At 40.2% G+C, this 23697-nt stretch overlaps 2 protein-coding genes across 4 annotated transcripts; both read right to left on the reverse strand.

The window, feature by feature from the left end:
* Nucleotides 1-12287: 12287 nt before the first annotated feature.
* Nucleotides 12288-18019, reverse strand: KRBA2 (KRAB-A domain containing 2). The gene is given in 5 exon segments (XM_025040120.1): nucleotides 12288-14565; nucleotides 14567-14723; nucleotides 14725-15067; nucleotides 16209-16229; nucleotides 16232-18019. Coding segments are annotated over 5 exon segments (1362 nt in total). The 5' UTR covers nucleotides 16314-18019; the 3' UTR covers nucleotides 12288-13806.
* A 147-nt stretch (nucleotides 18020-18166) lies between these two features.
* On the reverse strand, nucleotides 18167-23101 carry RPL26 (ribosomal protein L26). 3 transcript variants are annotated; one of them, XM_006922370.3, is made up of 4 exons: nucleotides 22951-23101; nucleotides 21973-22145; nucleotides 20662-20802; nucleotides 18167-18337 (listed from the first exon to the last, which is right to left on the reverse strand). In XM_006922370.3, exons 2-4 carry the CDS (start codon nucleotides 22138-22140, stop codon nucleotides 18209-18211), a joined length of 438 nt encoding a protein of 145 aa, XP_006922432.1. In that variant the 5' UTR covers nucleotides 22141-22145; nucleotides 22951-23101; the 3' UTR covers nucleotides 18167-18208. The 3 variants fall into 3 exon arrangements, with proteins under 3 accessions (XP_006922432.1, XP_015452961.1, XP_024895890.1); XM_015597475.2 differs by having other exon boundaries at nucleotides 22824-22957; XM_025040122.1 differs by lacking the exon at nucleotides 22951-23101 and having other exon boundaries at nucleotides 21973-22164.
* Between the last annotated feature and the right edge of the window lie 596 nt (nucleotides 23102-23697).

The raw sequence follows: 23697 nt of genomic DNA on the forward strand, positions 1-23697 counted from the left end.
CCCGCATGCCCATGGTTCTTCCAGTTCCTGCCATATTCCCCATCAACTCCTCTAATTCCTGGGTGAAGTTTATGTTCAACTTCATGATGAAAGCAGAAGCTTTTCCCGAAGGGTACTCCCATCATCAAATTTGGAGACTTGGAAGCAGTGAGAGACCAACACAGGTATCAGTCCACCCTCAGAAGTTCTGGCTCAGTCATGCAGGTTCCAGTTTTTTGTTTTTTTTTTTACTTTCTTGTTTGACATCTTCTCTTCCTGACTGCCTACTCTGAGGACCTAAGGTTCCAAAATCAGCCAAAAAAACCAACAGCGTCACATAGACTGTTTAACTGGCTCTCTGCTTACATAAGGTCAAATCTCTAAAAGAAATCCCCTATAATATGTGTCTCCTAGTGGTTCTGCTTCTCTGGTTGAACCTCGACTGATACACCAGTGAAACCACCTAGAGTTGCTATTAAGCTCATCCTTCGAGTTTTTTATTTCAATTATTGTGTTTTTCAGCTCTAAAATTTCCATTTAGTGGTTACATTTATCTTCTAGTTTTTTGCCAAGAGTTTCTATTTTTTTTTTTCATTTAAGCATGTTTGTAATTGCTCATTGAAGTATTTTTATGATGGCTGCTTTAATATCCTTGTTAGAAAATTCTAACATGGAATCGTACAATATCTGTCCTTTTGTGTCTGGCTTATTTCCACCCTGCATAATGTCATCAACTTTCATCCATGTTGTCATGTATGTTAGAATTTATTTTTTCCTAACGCTGAAAATATTCTATGTATATACCACATTTTGTTTATTCATTTATCTGCTGATGGACACTTGAGTTGTTTCCATCTTTTGGATATTGGGAATAGTGCTGCTATGAATATTGGTGTATAAATCTCATATGTGTAATTTTAAGCCAAAGATCCTACTAGATTCATTAGTAGCCATTTATTTTTCTATGGTAGTCATTAATGCTGTCCACCAAATATTTCCAGCTCTTCGCCTTCTGGGAATATGCTAACATTGTACCTTCTGACTCTCTTGTGATTGGGTGGGGTCATGTGACTAGTTCTAGCCAATAAATTTTGAGACATACTTCTACTTCTGGACCAGAATATTTAATTGTGAAACCCTCTAGAGATCTCATTCCTTCTGCCACAGTAACTGGCAATATTCAAAGTAGTGGCTGGCCTGTCACCCTGGGTGCTAGAATGAGGACACATGGAGCCCATGTAATGCTATGGACTGAAGTGTGTCCCCCCAAAATTCATATGTTGAATCCCTAACTGTTGTGTGGCTGTATTAAGAGATGAGGCCTTTTGGAAGTAATTAAGGTTAAATGAGGTCATAAGAGTAGGGCCCTGATCTGACTGAATTAGTGTCCTTATAAAAAGAGAGACCTGAGAGTTTGTTCTTTCTCTCTGTGCAATGCACCAAGGAAAGGCCCTGTGAGGACAAAGCAGGAGGGTGGCTGTCTCCAAACCAGCTCTCACCAGAAACCTAATTGATTGGCACTTTGACCTTGCATTTCTAGCCTCCAGAGTCGTAAGAAAATAATTTCTGTTGTTTAAGCCAATCAGTCTATGGAATTTTGTTATGGCAGCCCAAGCAGACTAAGACATGTAGTGTGAGTGAGAATTCAGCCTAGTTGTTACAAGCTACTAAGATTAAAAGGTTCTTTATTACCTTAGCATAACTGAGAGTGTCCTGATTGACATAACTCTTTTGACTAAAGGGAAAAGAGAAAGATAATGAATCTGAAGCTGTTCTGCTTTACAAAGACAACTCCTATGAAAAGATGCTCAACACCACATGTCATTAAGGAACTGCAAATTAAACAAAGAGAAACCCTGACACACTCATTAAAATGGCTAAAATCTAAAACAACAGCAAATGCCGACAATGATGTGGAGCAACGGAAACTCTGTTGGTGGAAATGCAAAATGGTACAGTCACTTTGGAAGACAGTTTGGCAGTTTCTTACAAAACTAAACTATACAATCCAGCAATTATACTCCTAGATATTTACCCAAATGAATTGAAAACTTACACGCACACAAAAATCTGCACATAATAATACCAGCTTTATCCATAATTGCTCAAAAATGAACACAACCTAAATGTTCTTCAGCTGGTGAATGGATAAACTCTGGTACATCCATATGATGGAATATTATTCAGTTAAAGAAAAATAAGCTATCACAGGCCGTAAAAAGACATGGAGGAAACTTAAATGCATATTGCTAAATGAGAGAAGCCAGTGTGAAAAGGCTACACACTATATCATTCCCACCACATAACATTCTGGAAAAGGTAAAATGAAGACAGTAAAAAGATCAGTGGTTGCCAGGCATTTGGGAATAGAGAGGGAGGGATGAATAGGTAGAGCACTAGGGATAGGGCAGTGAAACTATTCTGTATATTATAATGGTGGATACCTGTCATTTTACATTTATCAAACCCAAAACATGTACAACACCAACAGTTAACCCTAATGAAAACTATGGTCTTTGGGTGATAACGATGTGTCCATGTTGGTTCATCGATTATAACAAATGTTATCACACCAGTGCTAGATGAGGAGGGTGGGGTTGGCTATGTGTGTGTGTGTAGCAGGAGTATAGAGATATATGTGAACTCTGTACTTTATGTTCAATTTTTCTGTAAGCCTAAAGCTACTCTCAAAAATAAAGTTTATTGATTAAAAAACAAAAACAAACAAATAAACAAAAAACAAGTGTCAAGAAAGAGGTTATGGAGTTTAATTTTTGTACAGTGGAGAAAACACGAAGCTTATAATTTTCTGCCTTCACAGAGCATTTGACAGAAACAGGCTAAGAATCTGTTTTGCAGCAAGGAGTGTCACTGAGGATTCAACTAATGAGAAAGAAGAGTTGTTCTCAGTAGGGGACCATTGTTTGAGGTGAAGCCAGTCAGTGGGATAGAAACTGTCCTTGGTATTTGTTAGAAATTGGGGCTCCGCATCTCTTTAGGTGAGCAGGGAATTGTCAGACAATTCCCTGGAGAACACAACATTTCTGTGATACTTCTACCAAAACAATGCAATATTTTCTACCAAAACTATATTCTACTGAGTCCCTGGAATATATCTGTGTACAGAGAGGGAAACGACACAGGACTTGTGGACTTTCAGCTCCTTTTGGGATCTGCAATATGGAGAATTGCCAAGGCTCAAAGACAGCATGATTCTTGCTTCCATGGAATCCTGCCTCTGCAGGCTCAAGAGCAAACTGCAAGTTACTGCCCTGTATTCCTCTGTGCACAGGTCCTGAGGCCTAAGGGAACGATTACAAGAAGGCAAAGCTCTCTGTCCTCTTTTGTGAGACTCTTGCCAATTCTTTTTTTTTTTTTTTTTTACATAATTTCAGATATATAGGAAAGTTGCAAGTACAGTACAAAAAACTCCTTTATACTCTTCACCCAAATTACTACATTTGGTTTATATTTCCCTTCCTACCCCTCTTCTCTATATATACTTTTTCCCCCCTATTGTTTGAGAATAAGTAGCAGACATGATACCTCTTTACCCCCAAATACTTAATGTGTATTTCCTAAAAACAAGGACATTCTCTTATATAATCACAGTACAATTCTCAAGATCAGGAAAGTGACACTGATACAATACTATAATTTTCAGACAATATTCAGATTTTACCAATCATCTCAGTGATGTCCATTATACAAAAGAAAATCTTAGATCATGTGTTGCATTCAGTTGCTATATCTCATTAGCCTACTTTAACTGAAACAGTACCTCAGTCTTTCTTGCCTTCCATAATACTAACTTTTTGAAGATTATAGGACAGGTATTTTGTAGGATTCCCCTCAATCTGGGTTTCTCTCTTGTTTCTTCATAATTAAATTTAGATAATGCATTGTTTTGGTAGAAGTATCACAGAAATGTTGTGTTCTCCATGCATTATATCAGGAGGCATCAGTAGTTGTACCAATACTGGGGATGTTAATATGATCACTGGGTTAAGATAGTGTCTTCCAGTTTTTTTTTCTACTGAGGATCTTGCCAAGTCTATTTCCCTTGCAAGGACTCCCCTAATACAAAGTAGGCAGAATAGAGAATGTTCACCAGTGAAATCCAAACCACCCTTCAAAACTCAACTTCAGTGACCTTTGTGTGGAGTTCTCACTGAGTCTCCCTTTACAGACCCATAAGTCTTTGCTTTGTGTCCTATTTCAGCATTTAGCACTCTCTATCATGACCGTTCACTTGTTGGTAGTTCCAAAGACAAGCACCATGTCCGGCACATAGTTGGTATTTATAAACGTTGAATGAATGAATGACAGTGATAGGCTAGAGAAGTGGGCGGGTAAGGAGAGATGGAAGAAGAAAACCAAAGACTGACAATAGATTTTTCAGGAAGGAACCTCTCTTCCTGATACAAACAGTATTTGCATCTGGAGAGGAAGAGTGGCGGCTTCCAGGTGTCTGGACTGGCTCCACTCCATTTTGGGCAGAGAGGCAGTGTTTCAGGACAGGAAGGCAGTTAGGTTATTTCATTGGTGATCTGAGTTATGTGTTGGGGCAGAATCTTAGTGGTTCCTACATCTAAGAGAGCCATTTCCCAGGATTCTCTTCATTGCAGGAGAAAGATAGGAAGAAAGAGAGGTGATGTCCTTCAAAGAACAGTACACTCAGTGCTGAGATGTAGTAGTGGAAGGAGAGAAGCAAACATTTGGTCACTAATTACTTGCCAAAATTAGGAGTGCCCTGTCTGTGCAAAACCCAAAGAGGAAAGGCTCACAAGAGCCCATCTGCTAATCGCTCACAGTATAATGTAAAGGGAAGTGCCTAAAAGTAAAAAGAAAACTTAGGCCAAAGTTCCAGGTATAGAGAAGTTATTCTGAGCAAGGAGCTAATTAACAGAAAGGATTTAGCAGCTCAAATTAAATAGAACAACAGAGTCTACAAAGGAGACTTGGGGAAGCACAAGGCAAAATATCAGGACCGAATTTTGAGTGGAAAAAGGTAAAATCTAATTAAATCCAAACCTTAAAAATAAATCTTTAATCAATTATAAATAAGAAGAGTAGATATAAGATAAACAACCTTCTGAAAGTCAAAGTCTTACATTAAAACGGAAAGCTAATTTGCTCAGGAAGCTCATATTTCCTGTCTACTTTGTTTGCTTGGAAAATACTGTAGAGCAGACCATCTGGGGTTATTAATTCTGGGGTAAAAATTTCAGAACCTGGGTAAACAAAGATTAGCACCAAGATAACAAAAATAAAGAGGAACCAGAAACTAAAAAAGAAATCAAATTTCAATAAATTCAAAGGAATAGAATTCTGGAAAAAATTCAGAAGATTCCAGGGGCAAAACTATTCTGCTATCAGTTAACTTTCTGAGCAAGAATCTGGGAAGGCTCGTGCTTTTTTATATTTAAAAGTATCTCAGGTTTCAAATAAATTTCTGTAAAACTTCCACAAAACAAATGGAAAGATGTGAAAACCACATATTTAAACAGAAACTCCTCCAAAACATTCTCCCTTAAAATTTTATAACCCAAATCCACCAAATCTGAAAAGGTTAAAATAAATGTGCAGAGGTAATTGGCCTATACGCAGTGACTGAACCCGGCCTTGGCAAAACATGATTTAACAGTCTATTACACTAATGCCCAGAAAGCATGCAAAATATTTTGGAAGCAGGAGTGTAAGTCTGAGCTTCTCATGTGCCTCCTCTGCCCCCTCTCAGTGTTAACTAATGACATTCCAATGCTTAGCCTTAAAAAACCACTGGGAATAGAATCTCAAAAATAGCGGACAATGTTCCTTGTTCTCTGAGAGCTACAGAAAAGCAGATTCTATTCCACAACATAAAGCTAATTGTGATGAAGTGGTAAATGGAGAACATTCACTCAAGTGTTGATACTTGAGTCTCCCATCTTGCACCTCTCTGGAAGTGGGGACATGAACCCTAAGGGAGAGATCAAGCATTGGGGTTCTAGGAGAGGCAGGAAGCACAAAATCCTACACGTCGCTATTGCTGGAAGAGAATTTTAATACGAGCTGGTTCAATTGCTCCTCACTTTTCAATGAGGAAACCAAGTTCTGTAAAGAGTAAGTGATTATGGCAGGGTCTAAATCAGCCAACAGCCTGAATTTCTTTCCATCACCCACACAGAACAAGTGCAACTGAAAAATTCACATACCTAGACCTGAGGCCACAATATCAAAGCTGCAAAGGTAGTTGGGACCAAATCGTGTCCCAACTGGATATCAGGTTTGGAGTAAGGTTTAAGTCATTAATCTGTGAGCAATAGGAGCCACTGGAAATTCTTGAACAGGAAAAATGGTTACTAGCACTGATCTTGAACTTAGAAAGATTTAGATTTGACTCTTAGGCTAGTTAGTAACCTTTCTGAGCATCATTTTCTCCTTTATAAAAGAGGGAAGTTAAGTCCTTAAGTTACTTCACCTATTTAAATTCATTTTTTCAGCTCCAAACCACTTTGCAGATTTGTCATTAAACATCATAATAAATTTAAAACACTTAGCACTGTAGATAAACCATCATTTGATAGTGTTAACTATTATTTTGAGCAGAGTTTTACTTCTAGAAGATTCACAGGCAGGTTGTCTCCCAATAAGCAATGTAACAAGGGCCTGACCTGGGGGAATGGAAATATATAGTAGATTTAAGAGACATTTCCTAGTTAGTGTATCAGTTACCTCTTGCTGCATAACAAACCACCCCCGAACTGAATAGCTTAAAACAATAATTATTTATTTTTCACATGAATCTGAAATTTGGCCAGGGCTTATCTCTGTTCCATACAGCATCATCTGGGGAAGATCAACTGGGGCCTGGCAGATCCTCTTTCCAAGATGGCTTACTCACATGGTTGGCAGGTTGGTCTGGCTGTTGGTTAAGAGCTTAGTGAGGGCTGAAGGCTGGGGGCCTTGGTTCCTTTTCATGTAGGCCTCTCCACAGGCTGCGTGGGCTTCCTCAGATCATGGCAGCTGGGTTTCAAAAGTGAACATTCCAAGATAGTGAAGTGGTATTTTTGTGACTTAGATTCAAATACCATAGAGACAAATACCATTACTTCTTTTGTACTCTATTGGTTAAGGCAGGAACAAAAGGTCTACCTAGGTTCAAGAAGAGGTGACAAAAAACCCATCTCTTGATGGAGTTTTAGAAAAACATGTGTTATATAGATAGAGGGTGCATCCATATTTGGAAAATATAATATGCCGCTAGTAGGGATGACATAATTTAGCCAACAAATGGCTATGGGCAGTGAGGGAGAATGAAGCATTGACAATGACATGATGCCATTCATAGAATTAGAGAACACAGAAGTAAGGGTATTGTTAAAGTATTTAAACAAGGAGGCCATTAGACTGAGGTGGCTCTAATGCCTTGGTAGCCTACATAAGTGAACCAAAACCTAAGCCAGAGTCAATGCACTCAAATCTGAGAAAGTAAAACTTAACAAACAACTAATCACAAATAACTAACTAGGCTTTCCCAAAAAAGGCAACTGCTTAAGCTATTACCAATCAAATAATTTCTTTGCTTTGCTTCCACAGCTTCTGTATAAAACCTTGCCCCTAGCTCCTATCAGTGGAGCACTTCTAACCACTTTCAGTTTGGCACTGCCCAATCTGAAGCAATGTTTGCTCAGATAAACTTCAAAAAAAAAGTTAATGTGCCTCAGTTTACCTTTTAACAGTATGTTTAGGTGATTATTGACACTGAGAAGCCCATAAGTAGTTAGAAGTTTGGAGCTTGGGAGAGGGTAAAGGGAGTCTTGCACAAAAAAGGTCTTTCAGTTGAAACAGATGAGAAGAAATGGTCAAGGATGAGAAAGGAAAAAATAAGATTCTTGGGAAACAGTATCTCAAAAGAGAAAGGAGAGAGTAGCAGAGACAGAAGAATGAATGAGTGGCGGCCATAGGTAAAAGAAAAACACTAAAGTTCAGTTTCATGCAAATCAAAAAGTAGGTGGGATAGGGGCTGAAGTGCATTTAACCTCACAAAGAAGTTAAGATGGATTAGAACTGAGAAAAGGCCATCGAGTTTAGCAAATGGGGGTGCACTGGTGACCTTTCAGAGAGTAATACACAGAATGTATCATCTAGCATACATGGGTGGAATGCCCTGCTAGAAAATAAAGTTATTATTTTTTTCTCTGTTAATAGCAGAGATGAATAGGTTAAATGCTTAAATGTAAACCTGGAATGATATAACTCCTAGAAGAAAACGTAGGAGAAAACCTCCATGACATTGACCTTGGCCATGATTTCTTGGGTATGACACCAAAAGCATAGATAAAAAGCAAAAATAAACAAGTGGGAACACATCAAACTAAAAAACCCATCTCTTTCTTCACAGCAAAGGAAACGATTAACAGAGTGAAAATACAAACTATGAAATGGGAGAAAATATGTGTAAACCATGTATCTGATAAGGAGTTAATATCCAAAATATATAAAGAACTTCAACTCAATAGCTAAACAAATAAACAAACAAAAAGAAAAAAACCCAAAACAAAAAACCAAATAGCTCAATTAAAAAATGGCAAAGGACTTGAATGGACATTTCTATAAAGAAGAAATACAAATGGTCAGCAGGTACGTGAAAAGATGCTCAACAGCACCAGTCATCAGGGAAATGCAAATTAAACCACAATGAGATATCATCTTACACCTGCTAGGAATGCTATTATCAAAAACAAAGAAAGATAAGTGTTGGCAAGGATTTGGAGAAATTGGAACTCTGGTACACTGTTGGTAGGAATGTAAAATGATGCAGCTGCTATTGAAAATAGCTGGGAGGTTCCTCAAAAAATTAAAAATAGAAACATCATATAATCCAGTAATCCTACTTTTCCATATTTATCCAAAAAAATTGAAATCAGGATCTAGAAAGATATTTGTATACCCATGTTCACTGCAGCATTATTCAAAACAGCCAAGATGTAAAAAAAACCCTAAATGGCCATTGAAGGATGAATGATAAAGAAAATGTGGTATGTATATATAATGGATTATTCAGTCTTAAAAAAGGAGGAAATCCTGCCATATGGATGAACCTTGAGGACATTAAGGTAAGTGAAATAAGCCAGTCACAGAAGGACAAATACTGTATGATTCCATTGATATGAGGTATACATAAAATAGTCAAACACAGAAGCAGAGAGTAGAATGGTGGTTGTCAGGTGCTGGGAGGAGTTACTATTCAACAGGCATAAAGTTTCAGTTTACGTAAGATGATTAAATTCTAGAGCTCTGCTGTACAACATTTTGCCAGTAGTTAACAATACTGTATTGTACACTTAAAAGTTGTTAAGAGCGTAGATCTCATGTTGTGTTCTTATCACAGTTTGAAAACAAAAAGCAGAAATGTGTTTGAAGACCAGAGTAGCTCTTTCCACTGTGTTCCTGAACCCTGAGAGTAGATGAGGAACTGCAAGGGTGCACTTGACCTTGAAGGGCTGAGCATGTCCTGACTCAGGGCTCCAGGGCTGGCTTGTGGCTTGGAATGTGGCTACGCATGTGAAGGTCATTGTATTGAACTGTGTCAATGGCAGAAGCCAGGATGGAGAACTCAGGCCAGCATGAACCCAGATAGGACTCGTCCAGTTTGGCTGCTGCGCTGCCTCCAGCTCTCTTGTTTTCTGTAGGAAAGGACTTGCCCTAGTTTGGCTGGTTGTTCTTGGTAGAGACTGAACTCTATGAAATCTCCCTAGACTGGAGGGAAAACAGTGCCCCTCCCCCCATGCCCATAAATACCCTAATCAACCTCATCACAGCTTTATGAAGTTGGAACTATCATCCTCATTTTATAGATGAGCTTTGAGTTCAGGGGATTCGTGCAAGGTTGAATATCTGGTTTATATGCAGAGGGAGAGCTTGAGACCCATCAAAGAAAAGTGCTACAGAATTCTTACTTCACCATTAAGTAAAACTTTCTTTAGCCCTCTCTCTATTTATTTTTTCCTAGTACAACTGAGTTCCATGGGTCTCACAACAGAATCCAGAGATTAGCCTTAAAAAATACAAGTCTTCATAATTAACAAGGAATCTCAGTAAGATATGGCAATAGTCTCCTGCAGATGTGGAGGGAGATCCACCACTCTGTATCATAAAACTAAGTTGGACGAGGTATTAAGATTCTTCTCAAGAATATTAATTTGCTTCTCCTGTGCAAAATGAAGATTTACATGCTTTTTACTGGTACCGATTTCTTGTTTTCTGTTAAAATAAACCTGCCCTGCAAGTGTTATGCGAACCAAGGGATTTTGTAAGTTTTCTAAGACTTTAGAAATTGTTGCCATGCCTCATAAAAATCACCTCTTAAAAAACTGTCATTCTGATTGGCTGCTGCTATGAGTTGAACTGTGTTGCTCCTAAAGATAAAGACTTAACTCCCAATACCGTCAATGTGACCTTATTTGGGAAAAAAAAAGGGTCTTTGTAGATGATCAAGTTAAAATGAGGTTATTAGGGTGGGCCCTAATCCAATATGATGGGGTTCTTAAAGAAGGGACATTTGGACACAAGACAGACATGCAGGGGGAAGAAGATATGAAGACGCAGGGAGAATGTCATCTATAAGGCAAGGAGCACTTGATGCTACTAGAAGCTGGGGGAGAAGAATGGAATATATTCCCCTTCACAGCCCTCAGAAGGAACCAACACTACTGACACCTTGATCTCAGATTTCTGGACTCTGGAACTGTGAAACAAATTTCTTTTGTTTAAGCCACCCAGTTTGTTATGGCAGCTCTAGGAAACTAATACAGCTGTCCTGAAACTAATGTAGTAATTATGATATCTCCTTATCGGTAAGATTTGTTAAATCCAGACAGGATCACTGGGTACTTTCCTCCCACATGCACGATAGAAAAAATAAACTCTCAAATAACGTAAATCTATTTAAATTGATAGCCCTGATCTGATTACAAGTCCAGTGCTCTTCCATCACACCACAGCTGCACATGAGCATAACACTAAGCATAACTACCAGTTTATTTTTCTTCTATGATTAGCTTTTGCTTATTTTTTTTCATTGGTTGCTCTTTTCATTATTAATTTGTAAGTGCTTTTTAAAAAATTAGATACCTCATATTTGTTTTAGATGTTGCAAATATTTTCACCCAAGCTGTCATTTATCTTGAGCTTTTTTTAGAGGCATTATTTTCCATAGATATTAGAATCTTTATGTAACCAGGTATATTAACCTTTTCTTTTATGGCTTTTGAAGACTTTCCCCATTTCAAAAATGATCACAAAAATCTATTTTTTCCCCAATATTTTTAGTTTTTGTTTAGGAATCAAACTTCATTTTTTCCCAGATGGATAGCTAATTGATCCAGTGCCATTAATTGAATAATACAATCCCTCCCACTGATATGAAAGGCCACTTTCATCATAAATTCCTAAAGATACATGGGTTTGCTTGTGGCCTTTATTCACATTCTGACTTCACTTGCCTTTTTTTTTAGCAATGGGCGCCAGAATCGCATAAGCATATATTTCGAGTGGCCCTGATGGTGGACAACTAGAGTGCATGCATGGGCTGCCTTTTGGGGGTTACTGCTTAGCTCCAGTCATTTGCTGCCATGCAGAAATGTGGGCCTAATGTGGCCAGGTCTTCCAAGCTTTCAAGAGGTGCTAGACATCCAGATTTTTATATGACATCTGAAGTTTTGAAAGTGCTGGTAATTAGTTTTAATGTTAAAAACCATTATGTGGACAAAACATATTTGCAAGCTGAAAGCACAGTGGGGTATCACTTGGCAACCTGTTCTAGATGCTGAAATGTAATACAGAGTAAGGCCAGACTGGGTCTAGGTGTTCACCTCCAACTTTCTTCCAATGCCAACATTAAGAGAGGAAGAGTGATGCAGCAGCTTTGGAAACCAATGTTATTTTTAGCCATACCCTGGGAGACAGTAGTGTTGTGTCTCATCTCTTCTTACCCACTTGAGTTGATGATGTTGTTCCTGGCTTGCCCAGCAACCAAGAAGTAGTAGGTCAGTTTGGGGAAAGGGATGGTTGCATTAGTCAACTTGGGCTTCCCAGACTCTGCCAGCTGAGTGACACAGGAGGAATGAAAAGTGATAGAGCAAGGATAGAGCAAGATTCTGGTCCTCCAAAACAAGCTGGAAAGTGATGTCATCTCCTTTCTAATAATAATGCTGCCTCCCTGGATACTCAACTCGACATTGTTTAATCAGTAAAGTAATGGCATTTAACAAGAAGACTCCAACATGGAGAATAGGATTTACTAGCAGCAAAGACAACTCACGTGGTCGAACATCAGTGTTTATAGAGAGAATCCCTTCACGCACATTGCCTCACTGTCTCTCACAACAACCCAGTGAATTAGGCACAGGGAAGAGGAAACAGAAGAGAAAGGCAACACTAAAGGGCAATTAGAATGGTTTTTAGATGGCTCTGAGGTATGCAGGAAGGATATATGGGAGAATAAAAGACTGCAGATCCCTTTTCCTCGTTTCCATCTCTGCAGAATCATTTATTCACTCAACAAGTCCTACTGAACACCTCCAATGGGAAAGTCATTCTCCTAGGCCTTGGGAATCTAGCAGCACCCGGATCCTAGGCATTATCCTTCCCTTTGGCTGGGTTAGTTATCCTTACTCTGAATCATTACCCAGGCTGGCCTTTGCTCTATTCTTCTCTGGTTGTAGTAGTGACCTCAGGCCAACTTTCCCATTTTGCTCCAGAGTCCTTGGTTGTTTTCTTGGCTATCGATCACTTCCTGGAATGCACTGATCCGTTCCAGGAATACAACGTGCTTTTCTGTTTGAGGCATAGACAATGGGTAGACTAAGACCCAAATCCTAACCGCGCCTTAATTCTGACCTACTTTTAAAATGTTTCAGGCAGTTCACACAATTCTTGAGGGCGGGAATAGCATATATTTTCTCTTGAAGGAGGAAATAGAGCTCGGCTGATGAGGTGGCAAGTCTCCAGGAAATGGTGAATAAACCTCTTCTCAATATTTGTCAACTTACATCTTTGTCCCTGATGCCCCCATCTTTTGGGGTATGTGTCTGAGGAGCACGAATAAGCAGGGGAAGGAATATGTAGGGCATATGCAGGGCAGCCCACCAGCTCTACACGTTTAAGACCCCATCAGATTATGTTCTGCAGGCAAACATATTCTCCCACTGACCGTAGTGGGTAGAACTATATCCTTCCAAAAAGATATGCTCAAGTCTGAAACCTCAAAACCTATGAATGTGACCTTACTTGGGAAAAGGGTCTTTGCAGATGTAATTATGTAAGGATCTCAAGATGAGATCATCCTCGATTAGGGTGGGCCCTAAATCCAATGACTTAGATTTGGTATCCTTATAAGACAGACAAGGAGAATACAGAGATGGAGGGCCGAAGGCCAGGTGAAGATCCACATGAAGACAAGGCAGAGACTGGACTTATGCTACTACAGGCCGAGGAATGCCAAGAATTGCTGGCAGCCATGAGAGAAGGGAGAAAGGCATGGAATGGGTTCTCCCTCAGAGCCTCCAGAAGGAACTAACCCTGCTGACAACCTTGATTTTAGGCTTCTGTGAGCAAAACTGTGAGCAAATAAACTTATGTTGTTTTAAGCTGCCAAGTTTATGTTACCACGGTCCTATATCGCAGACATGATTCACTTTTCCCCTTTGAGCAAGGACTACTTTGGACAACTTGACCTGAGAGTACAGCCTTCATTCTTTCCCCTGAGGCCTTAGGCAACAGTTCATAGACAGCTGTATGATGCCCAGAGACACCATGAGTGTCCACCTAGCCGGTGTCTGTTCACCGGCAGAAGAGACCTGGGGACCCTTGTGAGGTGCTGGGCTCTGTAACTTCAGAAGGAGTGGGATAGATGGGGTCGATGTCTTCATCCATGTCAGATCTCTCTGTTCCAATCTCAGCCCTTTCTTCCAGTCTGATCCAAAAGCTGTTTTCCAGCTGTTCTTCAGCAATTTCTAGCTCTTCCTCTGTTTGTAAAATGGCCACGGTTTCCCGGGGTAAGTGTGAGGAATACAGCCCAAGTTTGGCTTTAGAACCAAACTTTGCCTCATAAGGACTTTGCTGCAAGGAAATGTTGAAGGCCTGATTCCTCATCATCTGCATGAAGCACAGGCCTTCGGCCCAGTGACATGAGTGGTTACTTTGCATCCAGGCACTTAGCATGTTCTTGATATCATGGTGTGCTCGCTCCAGGGAGCCTTGGCCTTGGCCAGGGTGGTACTTACCAGAGACAATCTTTAGGTCTGGCCATACTTCATTGAGTTCATTAACAACCTGGTTTCTGAACTCTACACCACTGTCAGATTCTAACACGTTGGGTGTACCAAGAATTGTGAAAATATCCAATAGTACACTGATGACCTCATGGGCTTGTTTGGCTTTTAATGGTCACGAGAAAATAAACTTGGTTAAGTGGTCCTGGTAATATAAAATAAACTTGAACTTGCCATTGGCATTTGACTGCATGCCAAGTGTTTCAACTTGGCATCTGGAGTCAATGTCCTTGAAAGGCATGGGCTTGGGCACAAGGCCTCTCTTGGATGGATATAGGGTTCCTCTGATGGCACTGTTTACACAGAGTCAGATATAAGACAATGACTTCTTTGGTCATATTCTCATATTTTCCTTGCAGCTCCTTGAGCATGTGTGTCCGCCCACCATGTCCAATATTGAGATGTGTATCATGAAGAATATCAAACTCTATGTACATAATACCGTGTTTGATCTCGTTCTCCGTAAGTAGCCTCTATTAGTTTCTCTGTGCCTTGTACAGAGATCATGTCGTATTTTGCTGCATGGCGATAATCATGTGATGACTTCTTCCCCTTCTCCTTAGCTTCTTTGACTTCCTTTATTGTTTGAAAGTACTTTTCTTTGGAAAATACATTGCTGTTGTAACTTTTGCTTTCTACTAACTTTGTTTCGCTTAGAAGAAACTTTTCTCTCATGTTACTTATCTTCATTTCCATTTCACTTGTATTTGAAACAATGGTGGGGTCACTTCTAGCTCTCTGTGGCATCATGGAGAACTGCAAGAAGGATCCTAAGAAAGGAAGAAAGAAACAGGACAAAGTTAAATTTTCTGATATTCCATCTGGAAGACCTTCTCTCCAAAATTCCTCATTAATTCTTTTATCTGGTTTTAAAGACTACTATATGGAAGAAAGATTAAATGTAGTAATAGAATAAAGTGGTAACAAAATAAAGCAACTAGAAAGCCAATTAGGATGATTCAAAACCAGAGCATGTCAATAGAATTTCAAGTCAACATGCAGTAATTTTAGATTTTAGACAAACAAAATAAATAATGAAACCATTAGCTCATATAATGAAACCTAACTACTAGTCTTTATAAACTGAATAGGAGTGGGGATAAATGGAGATCCCTAAGGCAGTAAGCTAATATCTTACCTTCCCTATCCTCTAAAATAATATAAATGGGAAAATGTTGCTAGAAGTTGCCACATGATACAGTAGTCCCCCCTAATCCGTGGTTTTGCTATGATTTTGGTTAATTTGGAAAATTCCAGAAATAAACAATTCATGAGTTTTAAATTATGCACCATTCTGAGCAGTGTGATTAAATCTCTTGCTATCCTATTCAGTTCTGCCTAGAATGTGAATGATTTCTTTGTTCAGTGTAACCACACTGAAGACACTATCCAACCATTAGTCACTTAGTAGCCCTCTAGGTAATCAAATGGACTGTCCCAGTATTCAGTGCTTGTGTTCTAGTAGCACTTATTTTACTTAATAATGGCCCCATAGATATTCACATAACATTACAGTATATTGTTATAATTGTTCTATTTTATTAATTATCGTTAATCTATTACTGTGTCTAATTTATAAATTAAACTTTATCATAAAGATATATGTTCAGGAAAAAACATAGTATATGTAAGTTCGGTACCATCTGTGGTTTCAAGCATTCACTGGGAGCCTTGGAATGTAACCCCCATGAATAAGGTGTGGGGCTACTGTAATAGCAAACTCTGAACTTGAAATTAGCACCAGGGAGAGCTTTTAGCCTTAAGACAATTAACATAAACAATTTCTTGTGGCTGAAGAGGTCTGTCCCCAATTTAGGAGAATCAAAGAGAAAGCGGTAGGATATTTTTATATTATGGTTTTACCCTGTCAATTGCACATAGGATTAGCAAATGAAGATTCTGAGTCTTTACCATGAGGGACCATGTTCTCCTATCTGTCCAGCAGTCCTTCTGAGAAGCTTCCAAATACTTCCAACCTTTGGTCATGTCCTCAAATGTTGCTGCCACAGGGACCATTCTGTCTGGGGAGCCTGGGCTAAGAAACAGCTGCAGCAGGACTGGGGAACAGACAGTGGAAGGTGCCAGGAACAAAAGCGTGCCAACATAAATGACTCTGAATGTGAGTCATGTGAACATTATATAACAGGAAAGATAACAGAAGTAAAAGTCTCATATTCAATAAGAGGACTCCAACTCGGTGGGTGAGGAAAAGGAGTTTTGCCTTCCTGGAAGGTCTCTGGGCCTAGCTTGTTTTGACACTGCCTGAGCTGAAGCCTACATATTTCTACAACAAAGCAGAGTCCAAGGGAACTCAAACACTCCTAAGCTGGGAAACACTTTCTGATACAGGCTTGATGATTCTGAATAGAGGTAGCAGGATATGTTTCCAGAAATGGAAAAATTATACCTATGTACATAGAGACACATCAGATTATCATGACCCCCCAAAAGAGATACCCTAAATGGAGTCCATACTCCACCAAAATTGGAGAATTCCTCAGGGAGAGAACTTGATACTCAGATTATCTAAACCAAGATTCCTTTGTTGGAACAACTCCAGGATATGTGATGGTGATGAGGCCAGGGGAAGAGTTCGTATGATCACAGGCATTCCAACAATCTTAGGAAAACAAGATCCTTGGGATCCCAGCCATTACATGAAGAGTTGAGGGGCAGAGCTGAATCCTGAGAAGCAGAGAGAGATGGAAATGTTTAAAAGCCCTAAGTAAGAGTCTTACTTAGGCTGAGTCTGCTTCCAAGGTCCTGAAGTTTCTCCAATAGAAATATTTCAAATTCCCTTGTTCAGCATGGTTAACCATGGAACATTCCTGATTCTAAGACATTACTGTTAAACCATTAACTTAATGACAACTTTGAGAGGAAAACAGAACCTAGATTAAATGAACACATTCAAATTTAAAAACGTGAAAATACACATTTCAGAATTGAAGAAATAGAATGTTTGCACAATGCTCTTTAAGTGTGAGCTTAAGATCCTTGGTGCAAACTGAAATTTAGAGTACTGAGAAGTCCTGCAACAAACTAACGCCCCGCCCCGCCTGCCCCTCATTTGTTTCATTTACCAGTGTCATTTAATCACTGACATGGAACTGTTTTTGAAGAAATATTATCAGCCCACAATCCTAGTGGCCTCAAAAGGTGTGACCTTGAACCAAGCCATTCACTCAGGTCCCCTGCAGCAAAGTTGAGTTGATCACCTATTTCCCTACATTGTTCATAAGAAATGCCTCTGGCCTGGAAAGAAAACTGCCTTCATCATTCTATTTAAATTCTTAAAGTGAGGAAGGGCAGGGGCACACATAGTCAACACTGTACACCATTTTACTCAACCCTTTGCGAACTTCCATTTTAGATGATATTTTAAGTTTTGGTCTAATGGAACCAGCACCTGCATAAATGATAGTAAAGGATGTCCCCAGGTAGTCCAGACTGAGGCTTCTCAGTGTATCCTAACAGCTCGAAGCAGTGGTCTAGATGCTACTGGAAAGCCCCAGCAGCTCCTCTCATACTTTATCCAATGGCAATATAAAACTCTTATGCAAAAAGTTTTAACATGCTGTTCACATAATAATATCCATTAGGAGGAAGGCAGTTAAGACTAGCTTTAAGAGAGGCAATGTTCCCAACTAGCTTTTCATCTAGGCCTTATCAACGAACCATATGTACCCCAAAATGCTGCCTGTTTAAAAAAAAAAAAATCACTATCTTATTAGGCCTGATTTCAGAGAACTGTTAGAAAGCCACAAAGTAGGCCTGACTCCAAAAAGCAAATGTCATCTAAACTTCCCTGAAAACTAACCCACTGAAAACTAGGTATTATCCCAAATCACCACGCATAACACAAAAGCTCTTCATTTACAAGTTTTTAATGAAAACTGTGTATGATTACTTTATTCCTGCATCTTCTCAATTGTTTCTTCCTTATATTTGCCCTTTTCCTTTCCTACTTGGCGAGATTTGGCTTTACGTTCAAGGATCTTTTTGCGGTCTTTGTCCAGCTTTAGTCTAGTGATAACCACCTGCAGAAAAATTAGAAAACAAAACAAAGCACAACACTTCTAAGTAACAGTACAGAACACACGGGAAGGCCCAACCAACATTCAATTCAATTTACCAAACTTAGGGCAGTAGAAACCTGATCATTAAATGTTTAACTCAGAAGTGCCGGAAATGATTCCTCAGCTCCCATAACTACAGGAGTGGGCAAGTAATGTAAGTTAGCAGGTGGCTTGGGACCGAGGGAAACAAGAGTGCAGCCTCTATCTAAAGGGAGCTGCTGTATCTCAACTCCAGCTAGGTAGCAAAGTTCCCAGTATGGCTAGATCTTCCCATTTTCCAGGAAAGTCAAAAATCTAGATTTTTACATGAAATCTCCCAATCTGTAAATATAGGTAAATTATTCAGATTGTTTTTAAAAAACACTGGATGGACCAACCAAAATAAGTCTCTTAGCCAAATGTGGCTCTTAGGCTGTGCTTTAGAATTTCAAGGTATAGAATAAGGACCATATCTCATATTAAAGACTGTGATTATCCATCTTTTGATTATAAATTATTTCCAGCCTTTCTTCTAAATTCTTTTTTAGAATAGAGATGAGGCTTTTACTTCCTGTGCAGGCTCTGGAAGGCCCTCAGATTGTGGGCAGTGTAGCCACTCAATTTCTGAGAGATTCTGGTTTTAGTGAGGAGTCTAAAAGGTACTTTCCTGGATCCTACTGAATACCTGGAACTTATACTAGTATGTATGTGTGTGTGTGGTGGTGGGGGATGGAATGATGGAGAAAAGGGGCTAAATCATACAGGGTGATGAGGCGAAGCACTACCAATAGGGCTACATTTGAACAAGACACTGGAAAAATATCCTGAAGAAAACAGCAAGTACGAAGGTCCAGAGACAGGTGTTTCTCAAACTTGAGTGTGTCTAAGAATCCACTTGAGGGCTTAAAACAGATCCCTGGGTCCCATTCCCAAATTCTGCTTCAGTAGACCTGGGAACAGAACTTATAATTCTATCAAGTAGCTAGGTGATCTGGCTAACCACTGGATACACTCTGAATAGTTGTAGGAGCAGCAAGGCCAGTAGACTGGAACATGGAGAATGGTATAAGATGACATGAAGTGGCTAGCGAGGGTATATTAGCTAAGGCAGGAGTCTCCAACCCCAGTATGGCTAGATCTTCCCATTTTCCAGGAAAGGGTCTCCAACTCCAGGACTGTGAACCGATACCAGTCTGTGGCCTGTTAGGAACCAGGCCACACAGCAGGTGGAGAGTGGTGGGTGAGTGAATGAAGCTTCATCTGTATTTGCAGCTGCTCCCCAGCACTAGCATCACAGCCTCAGCTTCACCTCAATCATTGGGCATTAGATTCTCATAGAAGAACCGGTCCCTGGTGTCAAAAAGGTTGGAGACCACCGAGCTAAGGTTTTGCAAGGCACTCTGATGGTTAACAAGCAGTCAGGATTCTGGATTTAACGAGACAGTCGTCAACAAGTCTTAGTGACTGACGTAGAACATATTAACACGTGGCAAACTGTGAGAAGTTTCAACGATAAAAACAGGAGTTTGAACATGTCAGGTCTGAGATAAGTTAGACATCCAAGTGGAAATGAAAAATAGACAAATGGACATTGAGGTCTGGGTTGGAGTCATCTGCTTCTAGATATTTGGAAGTGCTAAAGCTGGAATAAGAGATGAAGATGACTACTGAACCACAAACTGAGGTGGAGTGTCATGATGCCTGTAATGCAGGGATGGGGAAAAGGGGGAAAGAAAATGTGGCAAAATGTCAGTAGTGAATATAGGTCAAAGATACGCACGTGTTTTACTGTACTAGTCTTTTGACTTTTCTGTAGTTTGAAAATTAGATTTATGGTGGCAACTTGAAATCATAAACCTCAGTATCTGAACATTTACACATGCACTTATTATGTTTACGGTAAACATAACTAGAGACAGTGATATCGGAGAATTCACATTAAAGTCCAGGCAGAGGACAGATATTTGCTATGGGTATCAAGATCAGATTTTCTATCTTGGCTGAGATATCATTTGTAAATGGCTTAATACCTACTTTGCAGAGTTATAAAGCTGCCTTACTGCTAACTCAACTGTTTAATACACAAAAGCAAACAGGGTATAAGCTCCATTTCACCTAAGATTATCCTGTTTCCTGGATTTTAAGATCTGTTCATTGTTAGATTGTTGACTGAGCAGCTTACTAATAGCTTTTGAGGAAAAAATACTTTATATTTCTATGGGACTGCCTGGTAAACAAGAAATCATATTTGCCAACAATTGCTTTAATTTTCTTCTCCCCTCTCAAGCATTCCCAAAAACACCTACCTTGCTGGGGTGAATGCCGACATGAACAGTTGTGCCATTAGCCTTCTCCCGCTGCACTCGTTCAATGTAGATGACGTATTTCTTCCTGTAAACCTGGACTACTTTGCCAATTTGCTGCCCTTTGTAGTGTCCTCGCACAACCTAAATGCAAATTCAAAAATAACAGAAATATGCAGACAAAAAACCCCCCACTAATTTTGTTAAGTCAGGATAACTGAATCTTGTGTACATCATTCAGTCAGATCTATAAGACCTTTCAATTTTAAAACACTTAGTTTTTAGTGGAAATGAGCCAATAATTCTATCTCTGGCTTTAATTATAAACCTGTAAGCAAACCACACCCTTATATAAATCTACAGTCACAGGCAGTTGCACCTGTACAACTGACGGTCCAACAGTGTGGGCTTGTCACAAGTTCACCATGGCTTTCTGTAGCCAGTCAAAAACAAGGAAATCAACCCATCTCAAAGGGAGCAACAGGCCACGAGTATTTCATTCACAACCCATTTAAGTGTCCAACCTAGTGTCAGAATAGGCAGTAGCAGATACTTAATGAAATAAACCACTTCTGTCCCAAAGGTTACATAACATAGTTTTCCACCCAGGAGTCCCAGTGATCTCCAGCTTGTCAGGAGGGAACCCAAAGTACTCCTGGACTGATGTTTCTTTCCAGTTGCAGGCTTTCTTGGATTAATATATCTTGAGAGCAGAGAAGACTGCCTTCTAAATCTAATGGCAATCTTAGCACCAGCAAGCAACAGCCAATGGTTGTTTGCAATTCACACCACTATTTGGGAACTGGTTTCATTTACCTAAATGGGTGCTAACCTCATGAAATAATATTGGTGATATGCAAGCCACTTTAGAGACTGCTAGAATCCTTGCTGAAGGTTACAGCTAAGTAACATTTAGAGAAATTTTCACTTAATAGATTTGACAAATTATTTTCTAGTAAACTCAATCACATGAAACCATGGTTCTGTTAGAACTCCTGTATCTGGATTTTGATTCAGATTGTTTACTGGTCTTCAAATGCCCCATCAATGACTAAACATATGAAGAAAATGATCAACCCAAAGTAACATTCTGTCCTTTCTTGTTCTTGTTTAATCACGGCTGCATCTGATGCTTGGGGAAAACTAGTAAAAGTGAAGTAAGAACTGAAAAGCAGCATACTTTTTAGTCCCTGGCTCAACTCCTTTTGCAATCCTGGGAGCAAACATCTCAGATGTATCACTCTCAGAATGCATTCCCTTTTCTATGCCAAGTGTGCAGGATATTTACCAAGATAACCTGAACACAGTACATACCTGAACCTCATCATCTTTTCTTATAGGCATGGATCGAACATTGTACTTCTGTCTCAGCTCTTTGGAAAGAGGAGAAGACATAATCTTCCTGCGAATGTGGGAAGGTGCATTGAAATGCCTTTTACGGTTCTTGCTCCGGTCAGAAGTCACAAAGGGGTTGAACTTCATACTGGCTAAAAAGTTAAAATAGGTGTAAACCCTTAAATCACCAAAACCTCATTCAGTTTCCAAACCAGTAACAGCAACAATCTCATCTTCAAAATTTAGAATGCTCACAGAAACTGTAATGTTCTTTAACTCTCATCAGAAATTGCTTGAACTCAGCGGCCTATTGAAGCTTAAAATTAAAAAATTCTGCTTTCCTGAGATGCCTTCAATATTTGTTTACAGAAAAATATTTTTCATTACTAATACAGTTGTTTTAGTTATTCGACTTTGTTTACTCTCCAAACTGAAGTCACGCAACAGGACTTTTACCTCTGCTGAATTAGGGTAAAGCAGACAGACAACTCAGTTCTTCAAACATATAGAGATCAACCAACGCTAATCTACGGACTTGAATATGAACATATATAGCCCTCTCCAAAATGAATGCATCAGGCCACCCTTAGGAAACCTAAAAAATTCTGCACAGATCACGGGTCCAAAAAGCCTTACAATGGGTGAACACGGCCTGGAAATTTCATGGCTTTGCCAAGAACTTATTTCGAGACCATTCTTTAGGAAACTACACAGCCCAGACCTGACTTCACCTCGACAGAAAACCTCCCTCCTAGCTCCCGTTTGCGTCCCAAAATCTATTCTCCCTTCCCCAGCCCGGCCCTTGTGCTAAGGGGAAAACAGATTGAGACCATCTTAGTCCCTCTCTTTGGCTGCTACTCGGCCACTAGAAGAGTATCGAGGCTCCCAGGATCAAGAGCCACCGCGTCCGTGAACGGATGGCTACGGATTACGGATGCGTTCCTAGTAAATCCTCACCCGCTGGAGTTTCAGCGATGGCCACAGAAGGGAAGAGACCCACACGCTACTTCCGGTTGTGTAAGTTTACGAGAGCTCTCGCGAGACCGATGTCTCTTAAAGCGAGAGGGGCGCTGAGTTGGGACTGGAAGAGGAAATCGGGAAAGAAATTGATGACTAGTGTCACCTCGCGGCTAGGAGGGAAACTGCGAGGGACTGAAAAACCAGGTCTTGTAGCCTTTCTTCTGAGTTCTGGGTTCTGCAGCTGCTTCTTCTGGGATGGGCCGTTATCCTAGTGGCGGGGATTGCTCAGGGTATGACTGTCCCGGTGGCTGCTGAGAAAGCGAGCAGCCTCAGGGGACCCCTGTCCTTTCACTCCCGAGCGCCCAGCACCCCTTATTCCAGAAAGGGCAGGTCCTGTATTGACCGCCAGGTGACGCTAGGACTCTAGCCGGCCGGTCACCTCGGTTACCCAGACACCACCATCCCCTCCGCGGGCGAATGCATGGGCGTGTCGTGTGCAGGTCCTTTAACAAGCTCCATCCGGGCGCTGGCTGCCGCCCCGACATCACGACGTGTGCTGAATGTGCTGCAGAGCCAGCCCGAGCTTCGTTCTCCGGCCGAGATTCGGGGGGCTTTTGGAGGACTCGGGGCACGGTTCCGCTTCCCACCCCGAGGGAGTAGGTCTGAACCAGCGTTTCTCCAGCGTTTCTAACGAGCTCCCAGGTGATCTTTAGGATATTGGTCCGAGACCACACTTAGAAGGAA

This window comes from Pteropus alecto, unplaced genomic scaffold, assembly GCF_000325575.1.
Source record: "Pteropus alecto unplaced genomic scaffold, ASM32557v1 scaffold398, whole genome shotgun sequence".
Lineage (NCBI taxonomy): Eukaryota > Metazoa > Chordata > Mammalia > Chiroptera > Pteropodidae > Pteropus > Pteropus alecto.

Coding starts and splice junctions, on each gene's coding strand:
- RPL26 (XM_006922370.3), bottom strand. CDS start 22,140: ATGAAGTTCAACCCCTTTGTGACTTCTGACCGGAGCAAGAACCGTAAA. Junction 20,803..21,972: donor GAAAAGATGATGAGGTTCAG/GTATGTACTGTG, acceptor ATTTGCATTTAG/GTTGTGCGAGGACACTACAA. Junction 18,338..20,661: donor TCGGCATTCACCCCAGCAAG/GTAGGTGTTTTT, acceptor ATTTTTCTGCAG/GTGGTTATCACTAGACTAAA.